The sequence below is a fragment of the Arachis hypogaea genome, chromosome 11 (assembly GCF_003086295.3).
Source record: "Arachis hypogaea cultivar Tifrunner chromosome 11, arahy.Tifrunner.gnm2.J5K5, whole genome shotgun sequence".
Classification (NCBI taxonomy): domain Eukaryota; kingdom Viridiplantae; phylum Streptophyta; class Magnoliopsida; order Fabales; family Fabaceae; genus Arachis; species Arachis hypogaea.
In genome coordinates, this window is record NC_092046.1 from 38020542 (window position 1) to 38047247 (window position 26706).

At 33.5% G+C, this 26706-nt stretch overlaps 2 protein-coding genes and 1 non-coding gene across 3 annotated transcripts; 1 reads left to right on the forward strand and 2 right to left on the reverse strand.

Moving 5' to 3' along the window:
* The first annotated feature begins 3657 nt into the window (after window positions 1-3657).
* LOC112724350 (small nucleolar RNA R71) lies at window positions 3658-3765 on the forward strand. Its single transcript, XR_003163516.1, has one exon. It is a non-coding gene; the product is annotated as a small nucleolar RNA R71 (small nucleolar RNA).
* A 6340-nt stretch (window positions 3766-10105) lies between these two features.
* Window positions 10106-13940, reverse strand: LOC112720705 (uncharacterized). Its single transcript, XM_072206734.1, has 9 exons — window positions 13601-13940; window positions 13057-13486; window positions 12735-12967; window positions 12454-12657; window positions 12075-12167; window positions 11820-11921; window positions 11278-11673; window positions 11152-11205; window positions 10106-10335 (listed from the first exon to the last, which is right to left on the reverse strand). Exons 1-8 carry the CDS (start codon window positions 13619-13621, stop codon window positions 11158-11160), a joined length of 1527 nt encoding a protein of 508 aa, XP_072062835.1. The 5' UTR covers window positions 13622-13940; the 3' UTR covers window positions 10106-10335; window positions 11152-11157.
* On the reverse strand, window positions 13821-21120 carry LOC114924771 (uncharacterized). Its single transcript, XM_029290178.2, has 8 exons — window positions 20858-21120; window positions 20340-20375; window positions 18352-18932; window positions 15413-17710; window positions 15013-15327; window positions 14829-14934; window positions 14039-14741; window positions 13821-13949 (listed from the first exon to the last, which is right to left on the reverse strand). The coding sequence occupies exons 4-7, from the start codon at window positions 17233-17235 to the stop codon at window positions 14040-14042; spliced, it is 2946 nt and encodes a 981-aa protein (XP_029146011.1). The 5' UTR covers window positions 17236-17710; window positions 18352-18932; window positions 20340-20375; window positions 20858-21120; the 3' UTR covers window positions 13821-13949; window position 14039.
* Between the last annotated feature and the right edge of the window lie 5586 nt (window positions 21121-26706).

Genomic DNA, 26706 nt, shown 5'->3' on the forward strand with positions numbered 1-26706 from the left:
GAACTAAGTTTGGTGTTCACACACCAATCTAAGTTCAGAGGCCTACAAACATACATGCATGCTAACCAATTCTCAAAGTGCTTGGGGAACAAGCAACTTCTAATAGCTTTGCAGGAAGACAATCAATCTCATGGAAGGAATATACATCATCATCAAAGAGAACACCAAGGCTAGGAAGGATGATGAACAACAAAGAAGATGCTAAAAGGTTGTATTGTCACTTAATTGCTTGTACTTTGAATTGCTGATATTGGAAGTTTGCATGCACCCCTGCTTTAAGTTTGAGTCATTGCAGTTTTTGTTTGTCTGTTTGTTTAATTTTCAAATAAGTGATAGTCTAAGTGTCTGGATAACTTCATCTTCTTAAACAAATGCTTGCCATGCTTGTTCTGTTTCCATAAAATAAAAGAAATGTTTGAACAAAAGTAACTCAATTCCATTTAGTAAGAAATCAAATAAGATTAAGTGGTGGTATGCATGTTTGATTGAATAGTCAGCTCACTAAGAAATAAAGTTAGAATTGTCACTTTTAGTGGAAATTAGGATGCTGTCTATGGATCTTGATGAATAAATGTCTTTGGCCATGAAAAAGAAAGAAGAAGAAGAAGAAAAAGCCACTGAAAAAGGGCAACCAAAAAGCAAAAAAAATTGAGAAAATAAGCTAGGCACCAATGGTTTGAACTTCTGAGACAAATGCCTGTGGTGTTTATGTATTAAGGATATGCTTGGATGAATAGGTTCTGAGGAGTGTTTCAACACTTGGTAACTTGGGTTAACTAACCCGGGATTATCAACCAAAAGTCCATTATCAAGAGCAACCTAAATACAAAACATTTAGTCACACAAAGAGGTGCTGGGTACTAATGTCTCAAGAAGAAATGTGAACTAAAATGCCTGTAGTGGATATGTGTAGTGCACTGATAAGAAAAAGAAAATGCCAAAGGCTTGTGCAACACATGACACTGAGCAACAAGGAGCAAATAAGCTCAAAGAAAAAGAAAAACAAAGAAAAGAAACTTGCCAAGGATATGTGAATAACAAGAGGCCATAGCAGTGTTTTAGTGGAAACATAAAAAGTGACATTCTTACCTAAGAAACAATAAAGTGATGCTGCAACAACTTTCTGCATGAACACGCCATTAATCAATGTCAATTACTTACTGATATGGCTAATGAATTTACTTTCTGTTTCATTCTTTCTTCTCAATAATTCAGAACTTGCTTGGGGACAAGCAAGGATTAAGTTTGGTGTTGTGATGCCAAGGCATCTTAGGCTAGTTTCACTAGCCTTTTTCTTTTATTTTTAGTTGTTTTATGCATTTTCTTGAGCCTTAAGTAATCATTTGGGCCAAATAGTCATGCTTGTCTTAAATCATCCAAACATGAAGATTTTGATGCAAATTCCATGAGTTTTTAGTTATATTACTTGAATGCTATGAATGGAAGATTTCTCATGAAATTTTGCAAGACTTTGATGCAATTGTTTGGATGATTTCAGGGAAGAAGAGGCTAGGCAAGGAAGCAACAAAATCAATAAAGGAAGCTTGAATATCACATGTGGAGTTTAAGCTCCAGTTTAAGCTTAAACTGGAACTTAAACTACCAAGCCATATAATGCTGGAATTGAAGTTTAACCTCCAGTTTAACCTTAAACTGGAGGTTAAACGCCAGAAGTGAGAATCTCACCAGGGGAGCATTTCCACGTTTAACCTCCAGTTTAACCTTAAACTGGAGGTTAAACGCCAGAAGTAAGAAAGGCACCAGGAGCATTCCACGTTTAAGCTCCAGTTTAACCTTAAACTGGAGCTTAAACGTGTTCGACTATTTTTCTCCTCCAGGGTTGCTTTCTCATTTCCACGTTTAAGCTTCAGTTTAACCTTAAACTGAAGCTTAAACGTGCTCGAGCTTGTGCCTCCAGGGAGTGCCAGCGTTTAAGCTCCAGTTTAAGCTTAAACTGGAGCTTAAACGTGTTATATGGAACAGCTTGACCATGCCTTCTTCAAACATAAATAACTTGAGCTACAAACCTCCAAATGAGGTGATTCAAAATGCATTGGAAAGAAGACATCTAGAGCTTTCTAAGCATATATGGCATGCATGGTGGATACTAAAAATTGAGGGAGAAAACAGCCCCGTAATGTGCATAGAAGAGCATAGTACCAACATGCAATCAGGCCAGCTGACCTCTTCACCTTCCATGGAGTATAACTTGAGCTATAGAGATCCAATTGAGGTGCTTCTAGTTGCGTTAGAAAGCTGACATCCATAGCTTTCCAACGAGGTATAATAGTCTATATTTGGCATCAAATTGGCAAGGTTGACAAGAGAACAAAGTGACGACTCAAGAAAGGGGAGTGCAACGTTTGAGTGTAGTTTAATGGATCATTATCCTTTTTGGATCAATTATGTCACTCTACCCTTCAAGCAAGCAAGGCCCATCAACAACACCAAATCAAGGCCACAAGAATCATCTAGAATAGTTTATTTTCATTTGATTGTAATTTGCTTTGAATTTCATTTTCATTTTGTAATTTAGGGAGCCTATTTAAAGGCCTTAGTTTCTGCATTTGACACGGGGGATTGAGGGGGAATCCAGCCCCTGAGGGGGAAGTTTGGACACACGGAGAACTTTGGATCATTTTCTTTTAGTTTTGTAATTGAATTCAGAGCTATGACTCACTAAACCCCTTTCATTGGGTTAGGGAGCTCTATTGTAATTCAATGAATCAATAATAGTTTTATCTTCTTCTTCAATCTTTTCTCTTGAATTTTGTTAGAAAGCTTCTCAATCTAATTCCATTAGGTAGTTGTCTTGGGAAAGAAACTACCCATAATTGGAATCCTTCGGAACCTTGGGAAAGGAATGGAGGATTCATGCTAGAGAAGCTTTCTCACAGTGAATTGGATTGGGGTTTGGATGGATATTGTGACATGTAATCCTACCAAATTGTGGTTCATGAAACTGTGTGGTATAATCAGTGATCGAGCATCATCTCTTCTTATGAACATTTAAACCAAGGGATTGGGAATTTGTTTGTTTTTAGAGAGAATTGGTGAGCCAAGGGATTGGGATCCAATCATATAAGATTGCCAAGCAAAATTCAATGAATGCATTGGTTGAGGAAGGGATAAAAGTTGTTTTGATTCGGAGATCTCAATATCTCCTAACACCCAATGAACTCCCCATTTCTGATTTACCACTTTCTCTTTACATTCTGCAATTAAATTCATGCAATCACCCCCATCCCTTTTAATTTCAGCAATTTAGCTTGTCGCTCTTTAATTCATGCAATTTTACATTCCGCAATTCTCATCTAAATCTTGATTCCGCTCAACTAGAACATACTTCTAATCCGAATTGCTCACTCAACCAATCCTTGTGGGATTCGACCTCACTCTATTGTGAGTTTTTACTTGACGATAACCGGTGCACTTGCCGGAAGGAATTTTGCCGATCGTGCAATTTCCTAAATCGTAGCATAACAAGTTTATGCGCATCATATACATGAACTGGTTATTAGCAACTATGTCAATGAGTTCTTGAGCTTCTGCAGGCGTTTTCTTTAGGTGAATGGATCCACCTGCAGAAGTGTCCAGTGACATCTTTGATAGCTCAGATAAATCGTCATAGAATATATCCAGGATGGTCCATTCTGAAAGCATGTCAGAAGGACACTTTTTGGTCAACTGTTTGTATCTTTCCCAAGCTTCATAGAGGGATTCACCATCTTTTTGTTTGAAGGTTTGAACATCCACTCTAAGCTTGCTCAGCTTTTGAGGAGGAAAGAACTTGGCTAAGAAAGCCATGACCAGCTTATTCCAAGAGTTCAGGCTGTCTTTGGGTTGAGAGTCCAACCACACTCTAGCTATGTCTCTTACAGCAAAAGGGAAAAGCATGAGCCTGTAGACTTCAGGATCTACTCCATTAGTCTTAACAGTATCACATATCTGCAAGAATTCAGTTAAGAACTGAAAAGGATCTTCAGATGGAAGTCCATGAAACTTGCAGTTCTGCTGCATTAGAGAAACTAATTGAGGTTTCAGCTCAAAGTTGTTTGCTCCAATGGCAGGAATGGAGATGCTTCTTCCATGTAAATTGGAATTAGGTGCAGTAAAGTCACCAAGCATCCTCCTTGCATTATTATTATTTTCAGCTGCCATCTTCTTTTCCTGTTTGATAATTTCTGACAGGTGCTTGCTGGTTTGTTGTAATTCAGCTTCTCTTAATTTTCTCTTCAGAGTCCTTTCAGGTTCTGGATCTGCTTCAACAAGAATGTTCTTGTCCTTGCTCCTGCTCATATGACAAAGAAGAGGGCACAGAAATAATAATAATAATATGGATCCCTTATACCACAGTATAGGGATCCCTTTGTGAGTGGAAGAAAAGAGGGAGACAAAGAATGTAATGTAATGGAAGAAACACAACTGTGAGGAGGGTTGAGATGTGAGATGAGATGTTAATAAATGAATAAATAAATAGAATAAGATGGGAGAGGGAGAATTTTCGAAAAAGATTTTTGAAAAAGAGTTAGTGATTTTTGAAATTGGTTTTTGAAAAATGTTAGTATTTTTCGAAAATTTTTAAAATCAAAAATAAAAATAAGAATAATTAGTTAATTAAAGAGAAATTTTTGAAAAAGAGGGAAGATATTTTCGAAAATTAGAGAGAGAGAGTTAGTTAGGTAGTTTTGAAAAAGTTAAGAAACAAACAAAAAGTTAGTTAGTTAGTTGAAACAAATTTTGAAAAGATAAGAAGTTAGGAAGTTAGAAAAGATATTTTGAAATCCAATTTTAAAAAAGATAAGATGAGAAGATATTTTGAAAAGATATGATTGAAATTAGTTTTGAAAAAGATTTGATTTTTAAAATCTCAATTAATGACTTGATTCATAAGAAATCACAAGATATGATTCTAGAACTTAAAGTTTGGATCTTTCTTAACGAGCAAGTAACAAACTTCAAATTTTTGAATCAAAACATTAATTGATTATGTTATTTTCGAAAATTTGATATAAAAATAAAAAAGATTTTTGAAAAATATTTTTGGAATTTTCGAAAATAACTAAGAATTTTGAAAAAGATTTGATTTTTGAAAAAGATTTTGAAAAAGATAAGATTTTCAAATTGAAAATTTGATTTGACTCATAAGAAACAATTTGATTTTAAAAATTTTTGAAAAAGTCAACTCAAATTTTCGAATTTGATGAGAGAAAAAGGGAAAGATATTTTTTTTTTTTGAATTTTTATGATGAGAGAGAAAAATTAAAAACATCATTTTCATGTTTTTCTCTTTTATTTTTGAATCAAAACAAGGGATGCATGCAAGAACACTATGAATGTCAAGATGAACACCAAGAACACTATGAAGATCATGATGAACATCAAGAACATATTTTTGAAAAATTTTTAATGCAAAGAAAACATGCAAGACACCAAACTTAGAATTCTTTAATACTTAGACACTAAGAATTCCAGAATGCATATGATAAACATGAAAAGACACAAAACAAAAAATCATCAAGATCAAACAAGAAGACTTACCAAGAACAACTTGAAGATCATGAAGAACACTATGAATGCATGAATTTTCGAAAAATGCAAGATGCACATGCAATTGACACCATACTTATAACATGACTCAAGACTTAAACAAGAAACATGAAAAATATTTTTTTGATTTTTATGATTTTCTAATTTTTTTTGTATATTTTTTTTTCGAAAATTAATTGGAAAAGGAAAAATAAGGATTCCAAAATTTTTTTAATATGAATTCCAGGAATCTTGCAGTGTTAGTCTAAAGCTTCAGTCCAGGAATTAGACATGGCTCACTAGCCAGCCAAGCTTTCAATGAAAGCTCCGGTCCAAAACACTAGACATGGCCAATGGCCAGCCAAGCTTTAGCATGTAAATCAGGAACAGTAGCAGGTGGATTAACAACAACTAGCTTGCTCTTGATAACAAATTGCTGCCTCAGTCCAAATAAATTTAGACATGGCTTTACAGCCAGCCAGACTTCACATGCTTCATGAAACACTAGAATTCATTCTTAAAAATTTTGAATAAATTTTTGAAAACATTTTTATTATCCTCTTTTTTTTTTCGAAAACAAATGGGAAAGTTTTTGAAAGATTTTTTTGAAAAATTTTTGAAAACAAAATAAAAAAAGAAAATTACCTAATCTGAGCAACAAGATGAACCGTCAGTTGTCCAAACTCGAACAATCCCCGGCAACGGCGCCAAAAACTTAGTGCTGTTGCCGGATCAAACTTGGCACTGATGTTACCGGACCAAAAGCATGCCAAAAACTCAAACAATCCCCGGCAACGGCGCCAAAAACTACGTACGCGGAATCGTGATTACACTTTAATTATGTAAAATTCATTGCTCTTTCTTTCCCTGGAAATAGCGCCAAAAGCATGATGCCAAGACCATGGTTCACAACTCCGTGTAACTAACCAGCAAGTGCACTGGGTCGTCCAAGTAATACCTTACGTGAGTAAGGGTCGAATCCCACGGAGATTGTCGGTATGAAGCAAGCTATGGTCACCTTGCAAATCTCAGTTAGGCAGATATAAATTGATAATGGTGTTTTCGAATAATAAATAATAGAATAGGGATAGAGGTACTTATGTAAATCATTGGTAGGAATTTCAGATAAGCAAATGGAGATGCTTTTCGTTCCACTGAACCTCTGCTTTCCTGCTATCTTCATCCAATCAGTCTTACTCCTTTCCCTGGCTGGCTTTATGTGATACATCACCATTGTCAACGGCTACTTTTGGTCATCTCTCGGGAAAATGATCCAATGCCCTGTCACGGCACGGCTAATCATCTGGAGGCATCACCCTTGTCAATGGCTTCATCTTATCCTCTCAGTGAAAATGATCAACGCACCCTGTCACGGCACGGCTATTCATCTGTCGGTTCTCGATCATGCTGGAATAGGATTTACTATCCTTTTGCGTCTGTCACTAACGCCCCGCAATCGCGAGTTAGGAGCTCGTCACAGTCATTCATTCATTGAATCCTACTCGGAATACCACACACAAGGTTTAGACTTTCCGGATTCTCTTGAATGCCGCCATCATTCTAGCTTACACCACGAAGATTCTGGTTAGGAGATCTAAGAGATACTCATTCAGTCGAAGGTAGAATGGAAGTGGTTGTCAGGCACCCCACGCGTTCATAGGGAATGATGATGATTGTCACGTTCATCACATTCAGATTGAAGTACGAATGAATATCTTGGAAGCGAAACAAGATGAATTGAATAGAAAACAGTAGTACTTTGCATTAATCTTTGAGGAACAGCAGAGCTCTACACCTTAATCTATGGAGTGCAGAAACTCTACCGTTAAAAATACATAAGTGAAAGGTCCAGGCATGGCCGAATGGCCAGCCCCTCTGATCTAAGAACCAAGCGTCCAAAGATGGTCAAAAAGACTAGTAATTTCCTATTTATAATAAACTAGCTACTAGGGTTTATATGAGTAAGTAATTGATGCATAAATCCACTTCCAGGGCCCACTTGGTGTGTGCTTGGGCTGAGCTTGAGTGTTGCACGTGTAGAGGTCCTTCTTGGAGTTGAACGCCAGTTTTTGTGCCAGTTTGGGCGTTCAACTCTGGTTTTGGCTCTTTTTCTGGCGCTGGACGCCAGATTTGGGCAGAAAGCTGGCGTTGAACGCCAGTTTACGTCGTCTATTCTTAGCCAAAGTATGGACTATTATATATTGATGGAAAGCCCTGGATGTCTACTTTCCAACGCAATTGGAAGCGCGCCATTTCGAGTTCTGTAGCTCCAGAAAATCTACTTTGAGTGCAGGGAGGTCAGAATCCAACAGTATCAGCAGTCCTTTTTCAACCTCTGAATCTGATTTTTGCTCAAGTCCCTCAATTTCAGCCAGAAAATACCTGAAATCACAGAAAAATACACAAACTCATAGTAAAGTCCAGAAATGTGAATTTAACGTAAAAAATAATGAAAACATCCCTAAAAGTAACTAGATCCTACTAAAAACATACTAAAAACAATGTCAAAAAGCGTATAAATTTCGAACAAATGCATACGTGTCTTGGTTAGGCAAAGCACATAGAACCAACTCCTCAACATTGTATACATGAACCTTGTAAAACACTCGATAGGTCATATAATAAAATAGACAATCCATCATGTTCCCCATAACAATGCAATCAAACTAGAGAGTTCACCACATAATAGAAACAAAACAAAAAGAGAGGTGATTACAGTTGCAAGAGATGATTATATAAGAAAAGAAAACATTAATCATCATTATGGTGAGGGTTGAAACAGGGAAATTTGTGGAGGGTTGAAACAGAGAAACAAATTTGTGATGATTGAAACAGAAAAAAAAGGGGAATTAAATTCATACCTTCTTGTGTTACTATGAGGGTTAAGTGCCGATTGAGGGAGAGGCAACGACGATTGAAGGAGGAGCGAGAGAGAGTCAGCGTCAACAGAGGTAAGGTTTGCGCAAGAGAGAGTCAGCACGAAGGGAGGCCTTGAGAGCAAGAGTGAGCACCGACAGTGGGCGCACCGATGGAGGTAGCACGGATTAAAGTTTTTGAGAGTTGAGAGAGAGGAGGGTTGCAAGAGAGAGATAAAAGGTTGCGATCTAAGAGAAAGTTTCGAGCTGAGAGATGAGGATAGGTTCTCAATTATGAAAAGGGTTGCGAGCTGAGAGAGGGTTGAAAAGTAAGAAAGGGTTGCAAGGGTTTAGGGTTCTTAGTTGAGTGATAAAGAGGGTTCGAGGGTTTAGGGTTCTCACTTTTAAGTGAGGGATGTTTTTAGTGATGGATGTTCTTAAGAAAAAATTAAGTGTTTAAAGGAAAAATTAAATTTCAAGTGAGAACCCTATTGTCACGCTTTTTTAGGGTGCCAAATAATTAGAGGATATGGGCATGTTTTAAAAAGGTGTCTATAGGAAAACAAACTATCCACACTTTAAAAACGTGCTTGTTTCCCTCTTTGATCACGCTTTTGAAGCATGGTAAAAAAATATGGCCCAATCACTAATTAATCACCATCCTCATAAAAGCATGACGATTAATCCCTTTCAACCACACTTTTGAAGCATTACACAGAAAAAGCATGGCCAAATATCTAATCAATTGCCACTCTCATAAAAGTGTGGTTGTTGACTCCTTTTGGCCACACTTTTAAGCGTGACAAGAAAAAGGTGTGACGACAGACTTTTGTCTTATAGTAACTGTATACCTTCTCCTCGACTTTAATTTCATCGCGTGAAACCTCGTTATACATATACACAACATCAGCATAGTAGCTTTCACTAGCTCAACGAAAACCATTTCTGGTTTTCCAACCTTGACAATAACATTCCACCAACATTCATGAAAATAGTTCTAGATATTAGCAACTGATTGGATAGGAAATTTGCACAAAAAGGACTGATCATGTTGAACCCAAAAGAGAATTTGCCGTAATCCAAAGGGTTGAAACAGTAAACAAGTAAGATTGAGAATAATTCATTGTGTGTGGTGTTTTGGGTTTTATCATTGTGAACACATAGGTTGGTGCAGAACCACACGACGACGGCACGACAAAATGGAATTCTTGCGAAGAGATCAGAGAAGCGATGGGGGAGGAAATAGAAAGGAGATTAGAGTGGATTGTGAGATATGAGAGCTTGTTACTAATGAAATCTGAAGAGAGAAAAAAATACTGTTAAAACTTGCTTGTTGGTGAAAATGAGAACTTATTGCTAGCTAATGGATTTGAGTATCATCAAATACAATTAGTGATAAAATATATTTATAAAAAAAATAAAAAATAATTTAAAAATAAATTTGTCTGTTTATCAAAAAAGATTTGAAAAAATATTTGAAAAAAGATTTGATTTTTTTAAATATTATAAAAATTAATCTTTTTCAATAATTTTGATACTAAAAATTCTTTTCAATAATTAAAGACTTTTTTTTTAATTATACTCACTTTATTAGAACTAACAACCTATAATAATAATAATAATAATAATAATAATAATAATAATAATAATAATAATAATAATAATAATAATAATAATGATAATGATAATGATAATTTGCATTTGAATTTTGATCAAGAAAATTTAAAACAAGCTTTCTATTAAAATGCTCTTTTTAACAAACTAGAGTATTAAAAGCAGTATTTATCAATACATAATAGAGGTTTCTTCGTCATTTTATTGACTTTTAATACATTTTGCAAAAAATAAAAAAAAGCCAAAATATGCTAATTCTTCTAGGCTAACAGTGCAACAAAGCCACCAACTATGAGTCCCACAGCAGTTATAGTGATGCCAATTCCTATAACACCATCTGCATATATAACATTGAAATTTCAGTTCAGTTAATGTTCCAATACTTATTTTAAAATTCATAAAACTATAAATACCATCCAAATATAAATTAAATTTGAAAAACAAGTCATACAATGTCAAAATATATATATATAGGCAGAGGGCGCACACTCAAAACTGAAGCAATGATTGAATTATATCTGAGTGAAGTAAACTAATAGTTAGATCTACTCGACTTTCAAAAGTGAAAATAGTAAACATTCTCTTGAGTATAGTAAGTATATCAACAGCTCTCGAAAACAGGGTAGCACTAGAGAAATTGAATGAAATCCACTCATACAAAAACACACTAAAACATGCACTCTTAAACTAAAACTAAGTCACGTATCAATAAATATATAAAACCAAGCTTCACACCCAAATATAAACAGTGATAAAAAAAAGCATCCTGTCCAAACTTCATCAATTCGCACCTACTACATAACCTTTAACGCATGGAAATCCTTAGAAAATGTGATACTTATTCTCAACAACATATCCACTTCAAATGGATAACTATGAAGATCTTCCTTGCATCAAACGAACTCATGTTCGGTAAAATACAACATATGTTTGCTAGGAACTAATATTATAAGTAAGCTACTGTTTTAACTAGGAAGTAATCAACTAAGCTATGTTTTAAAAATTAAAAAATCATTGACCCCTTTTTTATGTGTTGCCAAAATACTGAAACAGCATATCTTAATAAGCAGTTGGTATTAGTTAATTAGTGCTAGATTCAAACAATAATAGATAAAGATATAATCTTTTAAAAAAATAACTATTAGCATCGAACCTGATTTTAAGTGCTGGATGGTGCTAACTCATGACCACTATTAGCATCAGGAACCTAATAAATGCAGTAATGTCAAATTAAAAAAAAAACAGCTCACAAAAAAAAAGTTCAAATTTCAAAAATTACCTGCATAAAAGAATTTTCATTGAAATTTTGAGTCATAGATGAACCTGTTGAAACAAGCTTACACAAAACTTGTCTCATAAAAGATAATTCAGCAAACATTTTATTTTGATTTTCTTTCATCAACTTCATTTCTTCTTCATGTTTCTCCTTTAGCACCTTTATTTCTTGTTGTAATTTTTGAGCAACCTCATTAGCTAAAGCATCTGAAACAAATTTACCATAAGATGATTTATTACCCCACAATAAAGAAGGTGTTGGACCAAGTCCTAAACCACGTACGTAACCACTTCTATCACTTCCCAATACTTGAGAATAAATATCTCCTTCCCAAGCAACACCATTAATAGATTCTTCATTAGATAGCTCGCCATTATTCAACTTCTCTTCAATTAGTTCCTATATAGAAAAAACTAAATGTTACAATTGAGTGAAGCTAAAAAGAAGGATACATGTATGTTTCTATTTTAGAACTAAATGCATGATTTAGTTCCTTTATACTTTTCAATCACAGCAACAAGAAGATACAAATTCATAAATTTTACCACTGCTTTTGCAGACTCCTCATCCAATGGTCTACCATCCTTACGCCTTCTATGAATTTTGAGAAAAATCTCTGTTCGTGAAGGTTCGATTCCATCCTTGGCCTAACAAAATAACAAAGTCAAAAGAGAAGTGCAAAAAAGAAAAATTTTCAGTGTTCTCATATAATATATACTGTGCTGCGTTGCTAATGGTTCTAGAAAAAAAAAACAGTGCATTTTTATAAAATATCTGAAATAAAAATTACGCATAAGTACCAGTTCATCCATCAAAGTTGCAATGCTTTTGGATCCTCCCGTGTGAGGCATTTTTTGCTTTGCCCTATTAATCCTATTTGCTTGGGTACGTTTCTATCATAACACATTATGGATTAGTAAAATACACTACTACACACACGTGCAATTATTTCTCTATTTTTCTATTTTCTATATCTATACAGTTTCAGTAAAATAGTAAGTTCTATTTCTCCATGCATGTTCACGGAATCTACTTTGGCCTAATTAATTTGCTGCAGTTATGGCAGAATTAGAATTAAAAAATAAGGAAATGCTAATAAAACAAAGGAAGACAACCCTTATTAGATTCAGTAATAATATTTATCTTATATTTACATGTTAGTTAAGGCTTTCAAAGTACCTTTGCTTTATCAGAGAACCAATATGAGACAAGACCAATCCATTGATCTCTTGGGATTCGTTCCGGTCTATTCTTCAATAAAACATCTTTGGTTTTGTACTGTCCCAAATATATACCCTTTAAGTCACATTTATAATCTTTCCATTTCTTCCCAATTGATCTTTTTACAAATTCCTCACCACGTACTGGGATTGAAAACTTCTTCTACAAAATGTTCAAGCAATATCTTAATGAATTAAATTAAATTAAATTAGAATCCATTAAGAATAATAAATTCTTACCCTCACAATTTTCAGCAACTTGTTTTTCTCCTCTTTATCATAACATCTCCAGTCATCTATGTTTAAAGGCATTATTGAAGGAGTTCTAGCTAGAATACCAAGAAAACTAGCAAGCTTTCTGCCTTCTTTTCTTATAGCTTGGTTGCGGTTATTAAACTGCACATCAATTGTCTTTCCACGAGGCATGTTCCAAATTTTTTTCAACAATGTAGGTCCTCTAACCCTCTTTGCCTCTAGATGATATAACAAAAAAATGCAATTATTTAGTGAAAAGAAATATGAAAATATAACAATATCATATTTGAAGCAATAATAATATCACCTAATTCTTCATCTTGCTCAGAATTTATACTATCAGAAATATTGGGAGTTTGAGACAAATCCTCATCATTCAATAGTTGCTCCATAAAAGGCAGCACTTCATCAGCATAATTTTCCTCTTCAACAAATCTGACACGACTCTTTTTAGGCACTCTTAAATCTGTACTTGAGACAGCACTCTCAAGATCATTATCCTCAGTAAATTTGTGTCTTTTGCTTGCCATTGAAGCACTGATTTTTTGCAATCTCTTTCTCTTCTTTTTTCTACTGGTGAAGCCCTCTTCTTCTGAATTCCTTGTAGCTTCTCCATCAATTTCATGCCTTCTCTTTCTCTTCTTATGTTTCTCCTTTTTATTTGACTCTAAATTATTTCCCAAACTATTTCCTTCAATATTTGACTTTTTATAGTTCTTCTTTGATGCATCCATATCCTACAAAGTCAATAGAAATGAAAGTATAAAACCTTTACATTTAACAAAACAAAATAAAAAACAGATTAAAAAAATAGAAAATATTATCAAAAAACAGAACCCAAGGATTCTAACCTGAGTTTCCAAAGCTTCCATGTAATAGCAGGACAAGGGTAAAGTGAATCAAATTATATTATACCAGCTTTATCAGAGAAATCAGATTCTTACTAACATGAATGTCATTTCACGATGGAGAAAAGAAAAAGATAAAATAACATATAAACTCCCTAGGTCAACATTAATGAACAGAATAAGTAACCAATCTTAAGACATAAAAGATCCTTCAAACTCAAAGGTCAAAATTCAAAACATCAAAGTAAGAGCTATATATCAAAGTAAGGGCTGCATCTGCTTCTCCATGCGTGTACCAACACCTCCCCAAACGAGCATGTGCAGAAAAATGCAAATCACTTGGTACACCTCTCTAAATAAAAAAAATATAAAATTAATAAATAAAAATAAGAAAAATACAGAAAATGAGAATGCAAAATGTAAGAGTTCTCAAAATATTACCTTACTCAGAATTGTCATCAGTTTGATTTGGTGAATGTCCATGATCAATTACTATATCATTAACCCCACTTCTAACCCAATCAGTATTCTCATCCTCAAAGTGACGAATTTCCTCTAACAAAGTTAAGTCACCATTATCATTTTGCATTAATTGCTCAAACTGCATGATTTTCTTTTCTCCCATATTATATATGTCTCGAGGACTAATTAGCCTAGGGATAAACCATTCATGATCATGAGGATCTTTCACAAATATCACTTGTTGAGCTTGGTTTGCAAATACAAAAGGTTCATCACTCTCTTGATCACCGGTATGTATTAAGCATGAAAAGTTCACTAGTGTGAAACCCAAGTCATCTTTCTTAACTCCTCTACCTTTGGTTATGTCAACCCATTCACATTTAAACAAGACAACCTTAAATTCTTCAAAGTAATTTAACTCTATAATATCAGTCAATCTTCCATAATAATTGATATTTCCCGACTTGGGAGAATTGTCACTTGCACTTGCATAGCTAATCACCTTTGAGACAACCATGACACCAGAATTTTGTGTTGCCTTGGACTCTTCATGATTTTTTGTTCGAAATCGATACCCATTGTTCAAATCAAAACCTTTGAATCGTCTTGCAATGTAACTTGGACCTCGTGAAAGGGTTCTTATATCACTTTGGGTACCAAATGTGATATCCAACTTGTTAATCTAATCAGAAAATAATATAGAAGCTATAAACTTTTGAGAACGTAACATGATATTAACCAAAAACTAATAATTAAATCCTTTACTTACTTCATCCTTGAACCATTCATGAAATGAATTAAAATGCAAGCGATCAAGTTGATGTGGAGAAAGGCGACGCTTGCGATGTGTTCTCTTGATCTCACTAATATGTTCACTGTACATGTGATCCATATATATGTCACTGATAATGTTATATATGGTAAACAATAAAGAGAGCTAGATGATCACTTACTTTCTATAATCTTCAACCACTTTAGAAGCACAATTGAAGAGCACATATCGATGGGTTTGCAACCATGTTTTATCATCCATTAGAAATGCTTCTTCTTTGCCAAATGGCTTCCCAATAGAAGGAAAAAGGCATCCTTCTTGATCAGCCTCATGCTCAATCTCCATTTTATTTTTTGTTGACCAATAAGATCTTGAATCCCCACCTTCCATATATAGTGAGCAAAATGCCAAACACTCATTTGAAATATATCCCTCTGCTATAGAACCTTCTGGACATGCTTGATTTCGAACATATGATTTTAAAGTGCATAAATACCTATAACATAAGTTAATATTATTCTACTATATATGAAAATGGACTGAACCTCCAATTTAAATCTAATATATATAATTATCCGTACCTTTCTATTGGATACATCCAGCGATATTGGACCGGACCTGCAATTTTAGCTTCAGTTGCTAAATGAATAACCAAATGTACCATAATTGTAAAAAATGATGGGAGGAACAGCTTCTCCATGTCACACAATATTAAGGCAATCTTCTCCTCAAGTAGTGTTAATTTTTCCACTTCAAGATTTTTACTGCATATCCCTCGAAAGAATGTGCACAATTCAATCAAAACAAAGCTCATCTTTTTATCTACTGTTCCTCGTAAAGCAAGTGGAAGAAGTTCTTGCATTATAACATGGCAATCATGAGATTTTAGCCCTGATATTTTCTGTTTCCGAATGCAACGAGAGACATTAGATGCATAGCCATGTGGAAGCTTAACATTTTCTAGTACTTCATAAAATAACTTCTTTTCAGCAGAAGACATTGAGAAATAAGAAGGAGGGAGAAATATCTTTCCATTAGCTCGTTGTTGAGGCCATAAGCTAGGTATTATATTCATCTCTTTCAAGTCCAACCGAGCCTTCAAGTTATCTTTCGACTTTTTACCCAGACCTAACAGTGTATATATCAAGTTATCACACACATTTTTTTCTATGTGCATCACGTCAAGGTTATGTCGCACCAAATTTGTTTTCCAATAAGGGAGATTGAAAAAAATGCTCCTCTTTCTCCATGTATTTTTTATCACCCCACTAACATCTTCACCAAGCTTACCAAGGAAAAAATTTATGCCTCTAGTTTGATTCAAAACTGATGACCCTGATATTGGACAAGGCGCAACTCTTGATTCTTTAGTCCCATCAAAAGACCTTGCGTCATTTCGATATTTATGATTAGACTTCAAGAAGCGTCGATGACCCATGTAGCAATACTTTTGACTTTTTGTGAGCCTTATAGAATGAGTGTTTATATTGCAAGAAGGGCAAGCAAATTCACCATAAGTACACCAACCAGATAAGTTACCATATGCTGGAAAATCATTTATTGTCCACATGAGCGCTGCTTTTATATTAAATGTCTTCTTATCAAAGGCATCATAGGTTTCCACCCCAACATCCCATAATTCCTTTAACTCTTCTATCAAAAGTTGCAAGAAAACATCAATATTATTTCCAGGCGCTGTTGGTCCAGGAATGAGTAACGACAAAATAAAAAACTCTTGCTTCATACACAGCCATGGTGGAAGATTATATGGCATTAAAATCACTGGCCATGTGCTATGTTTACTTTGCATTTTACTATATGGATTAAATCCATCAGCAGCTAATCCTAAACGAACATTGCGAGGATCTTTAGAAAATTCTTCATGAGAATTGTCAAAACTTTTCCACGCTTCAGAATCTGCAGGATGTCGCAAAGTCCCATCTTTATTGCGTTCGTCATGATGCCATCTCATCAATTTAGAAGTTCTTGAAGACATAAACAGCCTCTGCAACCTTGGCTTAAGGGGAAAATACCTTAGAACCTTAGCAGGAATTTTTTTCTTATTGTTTTTCCACCTAGAAGCTCCACAAACTGAGCATTCGTTGATGTTCTTATTAGCCAATTCATTCCTAAAAAGCATACAATCATTGGGACAAGCATGGATCCTTTCATACTTCAAGCGCAATCCCTTAACCATCTTTTTAGTATTATAATAAGAACTAGGTAACTTCTCACCATCGGGTAATACTTCCTTTAATAATCCTAGCAACGCATTAAAAGACTCGTTGCTCCATTTGAATAATTGCTTTAGATGGTAAAGTTGCAATAGAAAAGAAAGCTTGCTGAATTTCTTGCATCCAGGATATAATTCATCATCTGCATCTTTTAGTAACTTGTCAAACATTTCCACTTCTGGATGAGATTCATTTGTTGACGCATGTTTGGCTCCAAAGTTTGGCTCCTCCAAGTTTGGCTCCTCATCACCACTTTCTGAAGGGTCATTATCTATGCTCTAGGTAAAGCCATTATAAACATCCTCTATCATTCCTACCATATCATCACCCCTAAAAGTTTCTTCTATACAATTAGTTTCTCCAATAGGAGTAGGTGATTTTAATAATTCCCCATGACAAAACCAAGTGTCATATGATGGCATAATACCATTAACCACAAGGTGATCATAAGCTATTGTCCGATCCACTAAATAGTGTAACACACATTTTTTACAGGGACAAGCAATTGATTCTCCATTACTATGATGAAAGGCATGGTCTAAAAACTTTTCTAATCCCTCTAGATACTCTTCACTAATTCTATCACATTGCATCCATCTTCTATTTCTAGAATTGTCCATGATCCTTCTATAGATATTTTATATCCTAATTAAAATGAATAAATTAAAAATATATAAGCATAAAAAATTATTATTATAAAATAAATTAGTCTTCTTTATAAAAAAAAATAATCCATTTCAGTTCATCTCAAAAAATTGTAAAATAATAAAATTTATTAAAAATTAAAGTGTCTAGTCTAAAAGTTCAAGATCAATTTATTATTTACTCTACATTATTTAATATTGGGCTTAAGTTTAGTATACATGGTGACTTACAAACCCATAATGGATGCGGAAAATCAAGCTTAGATTATCCATTCAACTCAATTTGTTAAATATAGAATTCACTGATTAATGGAAGTCCAAACCCAAAAAGTAATAAGACAATCAAATAGTACATTATATATAGTCGAAAATTAATTTTACTCACCTTATATTTTTTTTAAAAAAAAGTCACAACACCGAATCACATGTTAGGACAAAAGTAAAGGTTCCAATTGGCTCATTAATTCTCAAGCTTACTTCTTATTTTATAGAAAATAAAAACTCAATAGAAACTTATTTAATTTTTATTTATCGTATTAAGGATCATTATCACTAAATATGAACATTATTAAAAGAGATTTGTTTGAAAAATAGTTAAACAAAGAGACTAAATTAGCTTGCTTGGTGAGACAACCAACTAACCTTGTTCAGGGACCGCACACCACTTGTGTTTTCTTTTTTGGTTCGGAAATGGCAGCTAACTAACTTTGTAGGCTGTGGTTGAGATGTTGAGATGTTGTTTCTTATTTTGTGACAATTACAACTAAATTAAAAGAAAACAAATACCAAAAAAGAAAACAAATACCATTAACAAATAGCTTCTTAAAGACATAAGGTATCTTCTTTTTGCCACGAATAATATTAACAAATTAAAAGATACATATATTCAACCAGGATAATCCCAAGAAGTGGAAAATGCACAAAGCTCTGTGAAGAAAGTTTACCAAATAACCATATGGATAATACAAGATATCAAAATGAGAGGTTCTACATTGTTATTTTTAGTACTGACAATGCTATATATGCAAGAACACAATTTATAAAAATTAGACATGCACCCATTACAAAAGTAATGCTTATCACAAACTCTACTAATTGAACGGAATCTCATCAGTATTAATTCCAGCCTCACCAATGTTTGGCAGCGTGTCAATAGTCTCCAAGACTGTGAGACTATTTAATTCATATATGTATATGCCTTGTCTTGTAAAATGAGAACGAGTCTGCAATGAAAAGAAACAGAAGTGAGATGGGAGTATTCTTCACAAGGAAAGAATTATGCTTATTGGCCCATTCATTATCTAGTACGAATGGTGCTCTTACCATTCCAATTATCTAATATAGTAAATTAGTAATTGGAAAAAATGGAATCATTTTATTTGATGATTGATGTGCAGTTCATACATATACACACGCCAAAGGATAGGAGTGCAACTATTAAGTATAGCTACTATACAGTGACATACAAATTTGCAAAATACACAAGAAACAAAAACAGTGTGATAGTGAATATTGAGAAAATGGCATGATGGTGTAATCAAATATTCATAAAATAGATCGGAGTCCAAGCAACTTCACTAGTACCCAACTTCGTTGAAAACCACCGCCAACCATCTTTGATGAGCACTCCATACCCAAGAATTGTCCAATAACATTTTAGCAACAGTAAATCATGAGTGCACACAAAACAAATCATCACAAAATAGGAGAAAAGTTGGAAAAGTTGAGATTTTTAGCTTTCTGTATTCATACAAACCGCAAGTATTGAAGTTAGAAAGTTTAATTCCCAAAGAGCAACAGAAGTGATTGAATTAAACAAACAGAGGCGTTTTGGGAAAAGAAGATAGTTGTATCACTCGGAACAATGAAGACAATCAGATCATAGAGAAAGCCCAATCAAAACTCACACACAACACAATGAAAAAAAGCAACTACCTTATCACCAACTCCAACAATAGCAAGAAGACTTGAGCTGAACAACATCTCAACAATAATAAACCCAAGTTAATTTAGTTGTAATTGTCACAGAATAACAAACAACACATTTTAAAAGAAAAAATGGCAAGCGACAAATACTCAAATATCAATATGCAAAAAAATACACAGAACGATTCCTAGTCAATGCATAAGAATAAATAAATATAAACTATAAAACAGCAGTAAGAGAAAGCTTGAAAACAACAAGGGAGCAGTTTCTATTTTTCTAAGATAGAGACAGAGAAAGGAAAGAAAGAGGGGTATTCCAATAAACATAAATAATAGTGTTGTAATAGGGAAAAGGACATGACAAGAACAAGTAGTTTACAAAACAAGTGGGTAAATAGCTACAAAATTATAACAAAAAAAAATGAACCACGCCTTCCAATAAAATAGCAAAATAAAACCCCCAACCATTAGCAGTTTCCAGAAAATGGGACCATGCTCCCACTGCCACCGTAACAGAAAACCAACCCAACATCTTCATAACAGTACCTCGGACGAAAGCGAACAACTCTAAACCCAAAATTTAAGGAAACAAAAGCCTAGAACCTAAGATCTTAGTTTACGCGACAATGACAAAATTAAATTAAAAACAAAGAAGAAAACACAGTTCTTAAGTTCAAGACTAAATTAAAAATAAAGACTAAAACCTGAATCTGGCTTTGGAGTTGACCCAGCTTGAATTCCTGGTAACCAAACCAAATTAGAATGACATATTACAGGATAGTCACTTGAACAAAACCCATTTCTAGATGTTCAGACTTCAGATCCCCTGTTTCTATGAGACAGTCACTTGAACAAAACCCATTTGATCCCAAACGATTGTCTAATTTTAGTTACACACATAAATTTGAAAAATAATAACAAATCAAAGGCACATAAATCAGGCATCATCCAAATTCCAGATTCCTTTATCATCTCACATCTTAAATTGAAAATAAAAATAAACCAAACACAGTTCATTTGACTACGCATAGCTTCAGTTGCACGATAACATTAATAACAGAAAACTAAATTCAAAGTTTAAGAACTGGAACCACAAGATCTAAATCAGTGAAAATAATGAGTAACGCAAACGCGAAGATCTGACTTAGAAGAGAATGAAATGAAGGAGTTGTAAGAGAGAGCACAGTAAATCGAAGCTGCGAATGAGTCAACTCGGCGATACCTGAAGGAGCAGATCGGAGCTGCAAGAAGGATCTGAGTCAGAGCGAGTTCGTGAGCCCTAAATCGAAAATGAGAGAGAAAGATAGAAAGCTATAGGCATGAGCCTTTCTCTTCTCTGAACAACATAGAAAGGGATAGAAGGATCTGAGTCAAAGAGCACAGTTGCTTGATCTGAACTGTAGCAGCGACGGCGGCAGCGACCGCTACGGTGAGCTTGGCGGTGAGGTTAGGCTCTCTTCTCTAACACGTCTTTCTTTGGTTTTTCTGAATCCCTTATTTGAGTCATTTCTTTAGTTTAAATACAAGATTATTTTACTAAAACTAATACTAGCCCTAATTTTATGGCCACTAAAAATATTTTATTAAAAAGGTAATGATAGTAATAATAATAATTGTTATTACACTATAATTTTAATAAGAATAATACTGGCCATAATTTTATAGCCACTAAAATTTTTTTACCAAAAAATATTTTAATGATAATAATATTAGTCATAGAATATATTAGTGGCAATAAAGATAATTACCGCAATAAGATATAGTAACAACGGCAAATATATAATTGCCACAAAAGCATAACTTAAATAAAAAAAATAACAGCCATTGTATTATTGCCGCTAAAAGTTTGTCGCTAAAACTAATTGTTCTTGTAGTGTCACTTAGTCATTAATGTTTAAAATTATGGGATAAAATATGTTGTTGAATTACTAGACTAAAAAGAATTGAGTTAATGGTTAAGTGATGACCAAAAATAACAAATTCTGATAGTCTTTTAAGAGAGTGACACAGCCAAAAGCGTGATATTCTGATGTTGAGGGTGTTTCACTAAGTTTGTTTCCATTTATAATTTCTTTTTTTCTCAATTATTTTGGGAAGACTTGAAAGAATTCTTCCGTGTGATTATGGAACGAAGATTGAATGTAAAATGCCCTTCTGTATTAATTATTTGACATAATAATATTTGTTTCCTTTTTTGAAATCTGATCCAAATTTGACATTAATTATGAAAGATTAAATTATCTAATAATTTTCCATGATCGTCTTTATATAAAGACAGTTTTATGTGACTATCATATTAATAGTTAGTAATAAAAATATTTGTTCTTATGGAAATTGATTACCCATTCTATACCTACCTTTTTGGCAACCTAGTTTTATGTCAATACTTTTAGTACATTAATTTATTTTTTATGTTTTCTCTTTAATTAATTATTTATAATACTCAAAACCAGACCTTATTTACAAGAAGCAGTTTTTACTGGAACTTTGCCAAAAGAACTCGTGTAGACCTTTTCTCTTCTTTTTTAGAATATCTTATTTTAATAAGTTTTGTTGGGTAAACAAATATCTTAATTGATGGTTACGATACTTGTCAAAATATTTTTATACAAAATTCTTGTTATGCATGCTTTAGTTTATTGAAGGGGTGCATGGGTATTATTAAAACTCATTATTCATCTTATACAGTAAAAAAGAGGTAAATAAAAATACAATTGTGATAGTGGAGATGCAATGACTTCTAAAATTATAAAATCCTCTTTCTTGCAAGAGTTAAAACTTCTGTGTTTGGTCTATATGCCTACTTAATTCATTATCATGCTCCTCATTTCTTTTTTTTTTTTTTGTTCAGTGAAGATTTGCTTTGTGATAGTGTCTTGTGTAAGTGTAATGATAACCTAATCCTTTTTTTTAAGGATGTTGAATATAATAAAAGTGATTCTAAGGTTGTATTGATGGTGAGTCTAACTCCAATATATGCTACCCCTCCCCCAAAATTTTCACCAATCTGAGAAGTTTATTTTTATATAGTTTTGATTCACTACAACAAACAAGAATTTTTGCAACGGTCAAAAATTGCTGTCGTAGATCGAAAAACCGTTCCTAAAACTTTAGGCAACACTTTGGCAACTGTTTTTGACCTGTAGTATATGTGACCATTATCAATGCTCATAGGCAACGGTTGTCTACCTAAGGCAACGGTAACAAAAAAACTGTTGTCAAAGTTACTAGCATAGACAACGGTTTTGAAAGAAAATTTTAAACAACAGTTTCGAACAGTTACTTGATAAGTAATGGTTTAGAGCCATTCTCTTTCATGATCCAACGGTTTAAAATCATAACTGGATTGGCAAAGATTTTAAACTGTTGTAATTTTATTTTACACAAAGCCAACGGTTTTAAAGCGTTACCGTTGGTGTCATTTTTTTGGCAACAGTTTTAATACCATTGCCATTTTATAGTTGTCTAAGACAACGGTTTTAAAGCGTTATCATTGGTGTCATTTTCTGGCAACGGTTTTAATACCATTGCCATTTTGTAATCATTTTTTACAATGATTTTAACAGCATTGTCTTTTGTAACTTTTGACAATAGTTTTTTGTAATATATAATTTTTTATTTACAATAGTTTTCTCTTGAATGAAATTAATTCCTTTTTTTAATTATTTAGTGTCAATAAATAAACTAAACTATTTGAATCAAGTCACTAAAGAAAACTAATTGAACATTTTCCATCAAATTTGACTTATAAAAATTGTTGTAAAATTCACAATCACATTATATTATCATTGCAAGATAACATAGTACTAGTCTAGGTCATAACTACTTGTACTTATATCATTATTATTTTTCAAAATACCATATTACTATAGCCTAAGTCATGACAACCTCGAACTATATCATCTAATTTTGCAAAAAATATAATAACAAAAAAAAGTTGAAATAGCTAAGTAGCGAATATATTTATCATCTTGTCCACAAGTTCATGACTTTTACTCTATAACATTTGCTCTTAAAATTTTGACTTTAATCAAGTTCGATTTCCCCTTCAACATAGTTTTCTTGTAAATAAAAAAAATCAAATATAAAACTACACATCTTTAATACTAATAATGTTTACTAAAAATATTTGAGACAGAGAGGACAAACATATATATCATAACATTCTCTAATTTGGATACACAAAACAATTGAATCAACATTAACATAATCAACCATTTTTAAGATATGATAACATATAGAAATTTTAACAACAAATAATACCTTGTCATGCGCACCATTATTCGGATTGCCTAAAGTGATTCCTAGTTGAGCAGCTAACATCTCAAGGTCTACTCCTAAGCTTTTTTGTTGCAGCATCATCTTAACAAGCGATTTTAGTTCATCTACTTCTTTTTGCATCACATCAACATTACCATCTAATGTTGCTTTCTCAGCTGCATGTTGCTTCTTAAGGGTGGCAATTTCTTCAACAAAATTGGTGTGGTAACTCTTCCATGACATCGCACTCTCCCTGCCTTCTCTTTCCCAAATATGGATCGAAAATCTCTAATTACTGATTCTTTAGACTTTTTATTTTCAGCTTGCAGATGTGCCTATATTAATGTGAATAATAATAATAATAAAAGAGTAACTACACAATTGGACTAAAAACATATATCATTTGACAACATCAAAACAAATAATAAAAATTAAGAGTAATATCAAGATTCTTTAACTCAACTACAAGCATAAAAGTAACCACAAGTGATGGACAAATGGTCAAGACACAAGAAATTCATAACCTATTTTAACCAAATCAACTCCCAATACTTACAATAACATCCAAAGTGTCTTCATCCAATGATTTTTCCTTTGTGCTTTGGCGAATCTCAACAAACATTTCTTCTTGAGTGGGTGGTTCATTATTTTTCTTAGAAGTAGCCTATAAGTCTAGTTAAAATTGCATTTATATAGAGTTAAAATAAGTTTATTTTCTAAAATCAACACATACTTGATACTCAAAGACACACGCCACACATACACATACAAATGCACAACGAATAAAAAATTGTACCAACCTTGCACGTATTCTTGCAAAATATATTGGACCCTTTCGATGCCTAAATTTCTGTTGTGCCCTATTTTTCTTATTCTGCCTAGACATTTTCTACATATCAAGAGACAAGTATTCAAAAGATCATCATATTTCACTCATAAATGTATATAATATAATTGTATAAACAATTATATAAGAACCGAAGTTTTCATGTAAAACTGCTTTAATAAAATAATAACTTTAACTGCTCGGAATAGGTTCGAAAATATAAAAATGATATTTTGAAACTAAAAAGGTAAAATTTGAATTCAGTGAATTCAAATGAGTTGGAAAATGTATTGTTTGCAAAAATTTTTTGTACAAAGGTGTATCGGTGCTTAAGTCGGCAATACCGGCTCTAGTCTGTCTGGTACCGTGTTTTGAGAAAAATAAGATTTTGAAAATTAAATTTGTTGTTTTGAAAGGACAAAAATAATTTATAATTGAAAATCGGGCAATAATTCTAAAGGTTTTAGCCCAAAGTGGACCAAACAGACCTAAAATGCTAATGAGTTAGACCAAGCCCAAGCCCAACATATATATTCACATTTAAGTGGCCATCCTAGCCACTTTCAGCACAAACAAGAGAGGGGAAGTGATAAACCACAATTTTATGGTTTATCTTGTGTCTTATTTAGTGGATTTTATCAACTTTTTTCACATTTATTCACTAAAATAGCATGGTTTTTGTAATTCTCCCTAATTTGTGCTTAACAGTGAAAACATGCTTTTTAGGCATTAAAATAGCTAAATTTAATTCACTTTTCTTCCATTCGATGCCTTGATATGTTTGTTTGAGTGATTTAAGGCTTTGAAGGCAAGAATGACTTGAAAGAAATGGAAGAAAAGTATGCAAAGTGGAGAATTCATGAAGAAATGAGGATTTGCAGAATTCATGGCAGCGCATGTACGTGGCTCACGCGTGCGCGTGGGAAGGAAATCTGCCAGGCGACGCGTATACGTGGCCCACACGTATGCGTGACAAGTGGCACATGACCAACTTAAAGGCAATATGCTAGGGGCAATTTCTGAGCCATCCAGGCCCAAATCCAACTCATTTCTGAAGTTATTTGATGTAGAATTCAAGTGGGAACAAGGGGAGAGCAATTAGGGATAAATAGAAACATGCTTTAGGTCTTCTAGAGAGAGAAGCTCTCTCTTCGATCTCTCTAGAATTAGGTTAGATTTAGGTTAGATTTCTCTAAATCTACGTTTTAATTCTTGCTTTGATTTAGTTTTCTTTACAATTTATTATTCTTACATCTTTGTTCTCTTAGCTTTACTTATTATTTCCTCTATTTTGTTGTCTTTATGTTTATGAACTGTTGTTAGTTTTAATTTCCATTAATTCCATTTATGTTTATGTTTCTTTGATGTTTAATTGAGTTGTTATTGTTATTTCCTTACATTGGGTAGTCGTAGAATTTATATTTCTTGCCAATTTACTATGCTTTTCTTTTATGCCTTCCAAGTGTTTGATTAAATGCTTGGTTGGGTTTTAGAGTAGATTTTGGTACTCTTGACTTGTGATTGAGGATTTAGGACCCTTGAGATCATTGATGTCCAGTTTCATTGGCAATTTAGGATTATTAGTGGTTCTAGGACCAACTATGTCCACTTGACTTAATCCTCTGATGTTAGAGGGCAACTAAGTGGAATTAACTCTTTGTAATTGCCATGTTGTGATCAATGCTCCAAGATAGGAACCCTTGACTCTTGATCCTTGCCAAGACCCATATTAGTTGTTTGTTTTACTTTCTTGTCAATTTTATTTTCTTGTTAATCAAACCCAAAAACCCCCAAAAGATACAATCCCATAACCAATAATATGCACACTTTCCTGCAATTCCTTGAGAGACGACCCGAGGTTTAAATACTCTCGGTTTTTATTGGGTTTAACTTAAGTGACAAACAAATTATACTTTGATTGAGGATTAATTGTTGGTTTGGAACTATACTTGCAATGGAATTATTTTATGAAAATTCCTAACCAA

Excerpts from the sequence above, each read along its gene's own strand:
- LOC112720705 (XM_072206734.1), bottom strand. The coding sequence starts at position 13,621 with ATGGAAGCTTTGGAAACTCAG. Across the intron at positions 13,487-13,600 it reads TGGAAGCTTTGGAAACTCAG|GATATGGATGCATCAAAGAA; the intron begins GTTAGAATCCTT and ends TTGACTTTGTAG. Across the intron at positions 12,168-12,453 it reads GGTTCTCTGATAAAGCAAAG|AAACGTACCCAAGCAAATAG; the intron begins GTACTTTGAAAG and ends GTGTTATGATAG.
- LOC114924771 (XM_029290178.2), bottom strand. The coding sequence starts at position 17,235 with ATGTTTGACAAGTTACTAAAAGATGCAGATGATGAATTATATCCTGGA. Across the intron at positions 14,935-15,012 it reads GTGGTTGAAGATTATAGAAA|TGAACATATTAGTGAGATCA; the intron begins GTAAGTGATCAT and ends TCACATGTACAG. Across the intron at positions 14,742-14,828 it reads ATGAATGGTTCAAGGATGAA|ATTAACAAGTTGGATATCAC; the intron begins GTAAGTAAAGGA and ends TTTTCTGATTAG.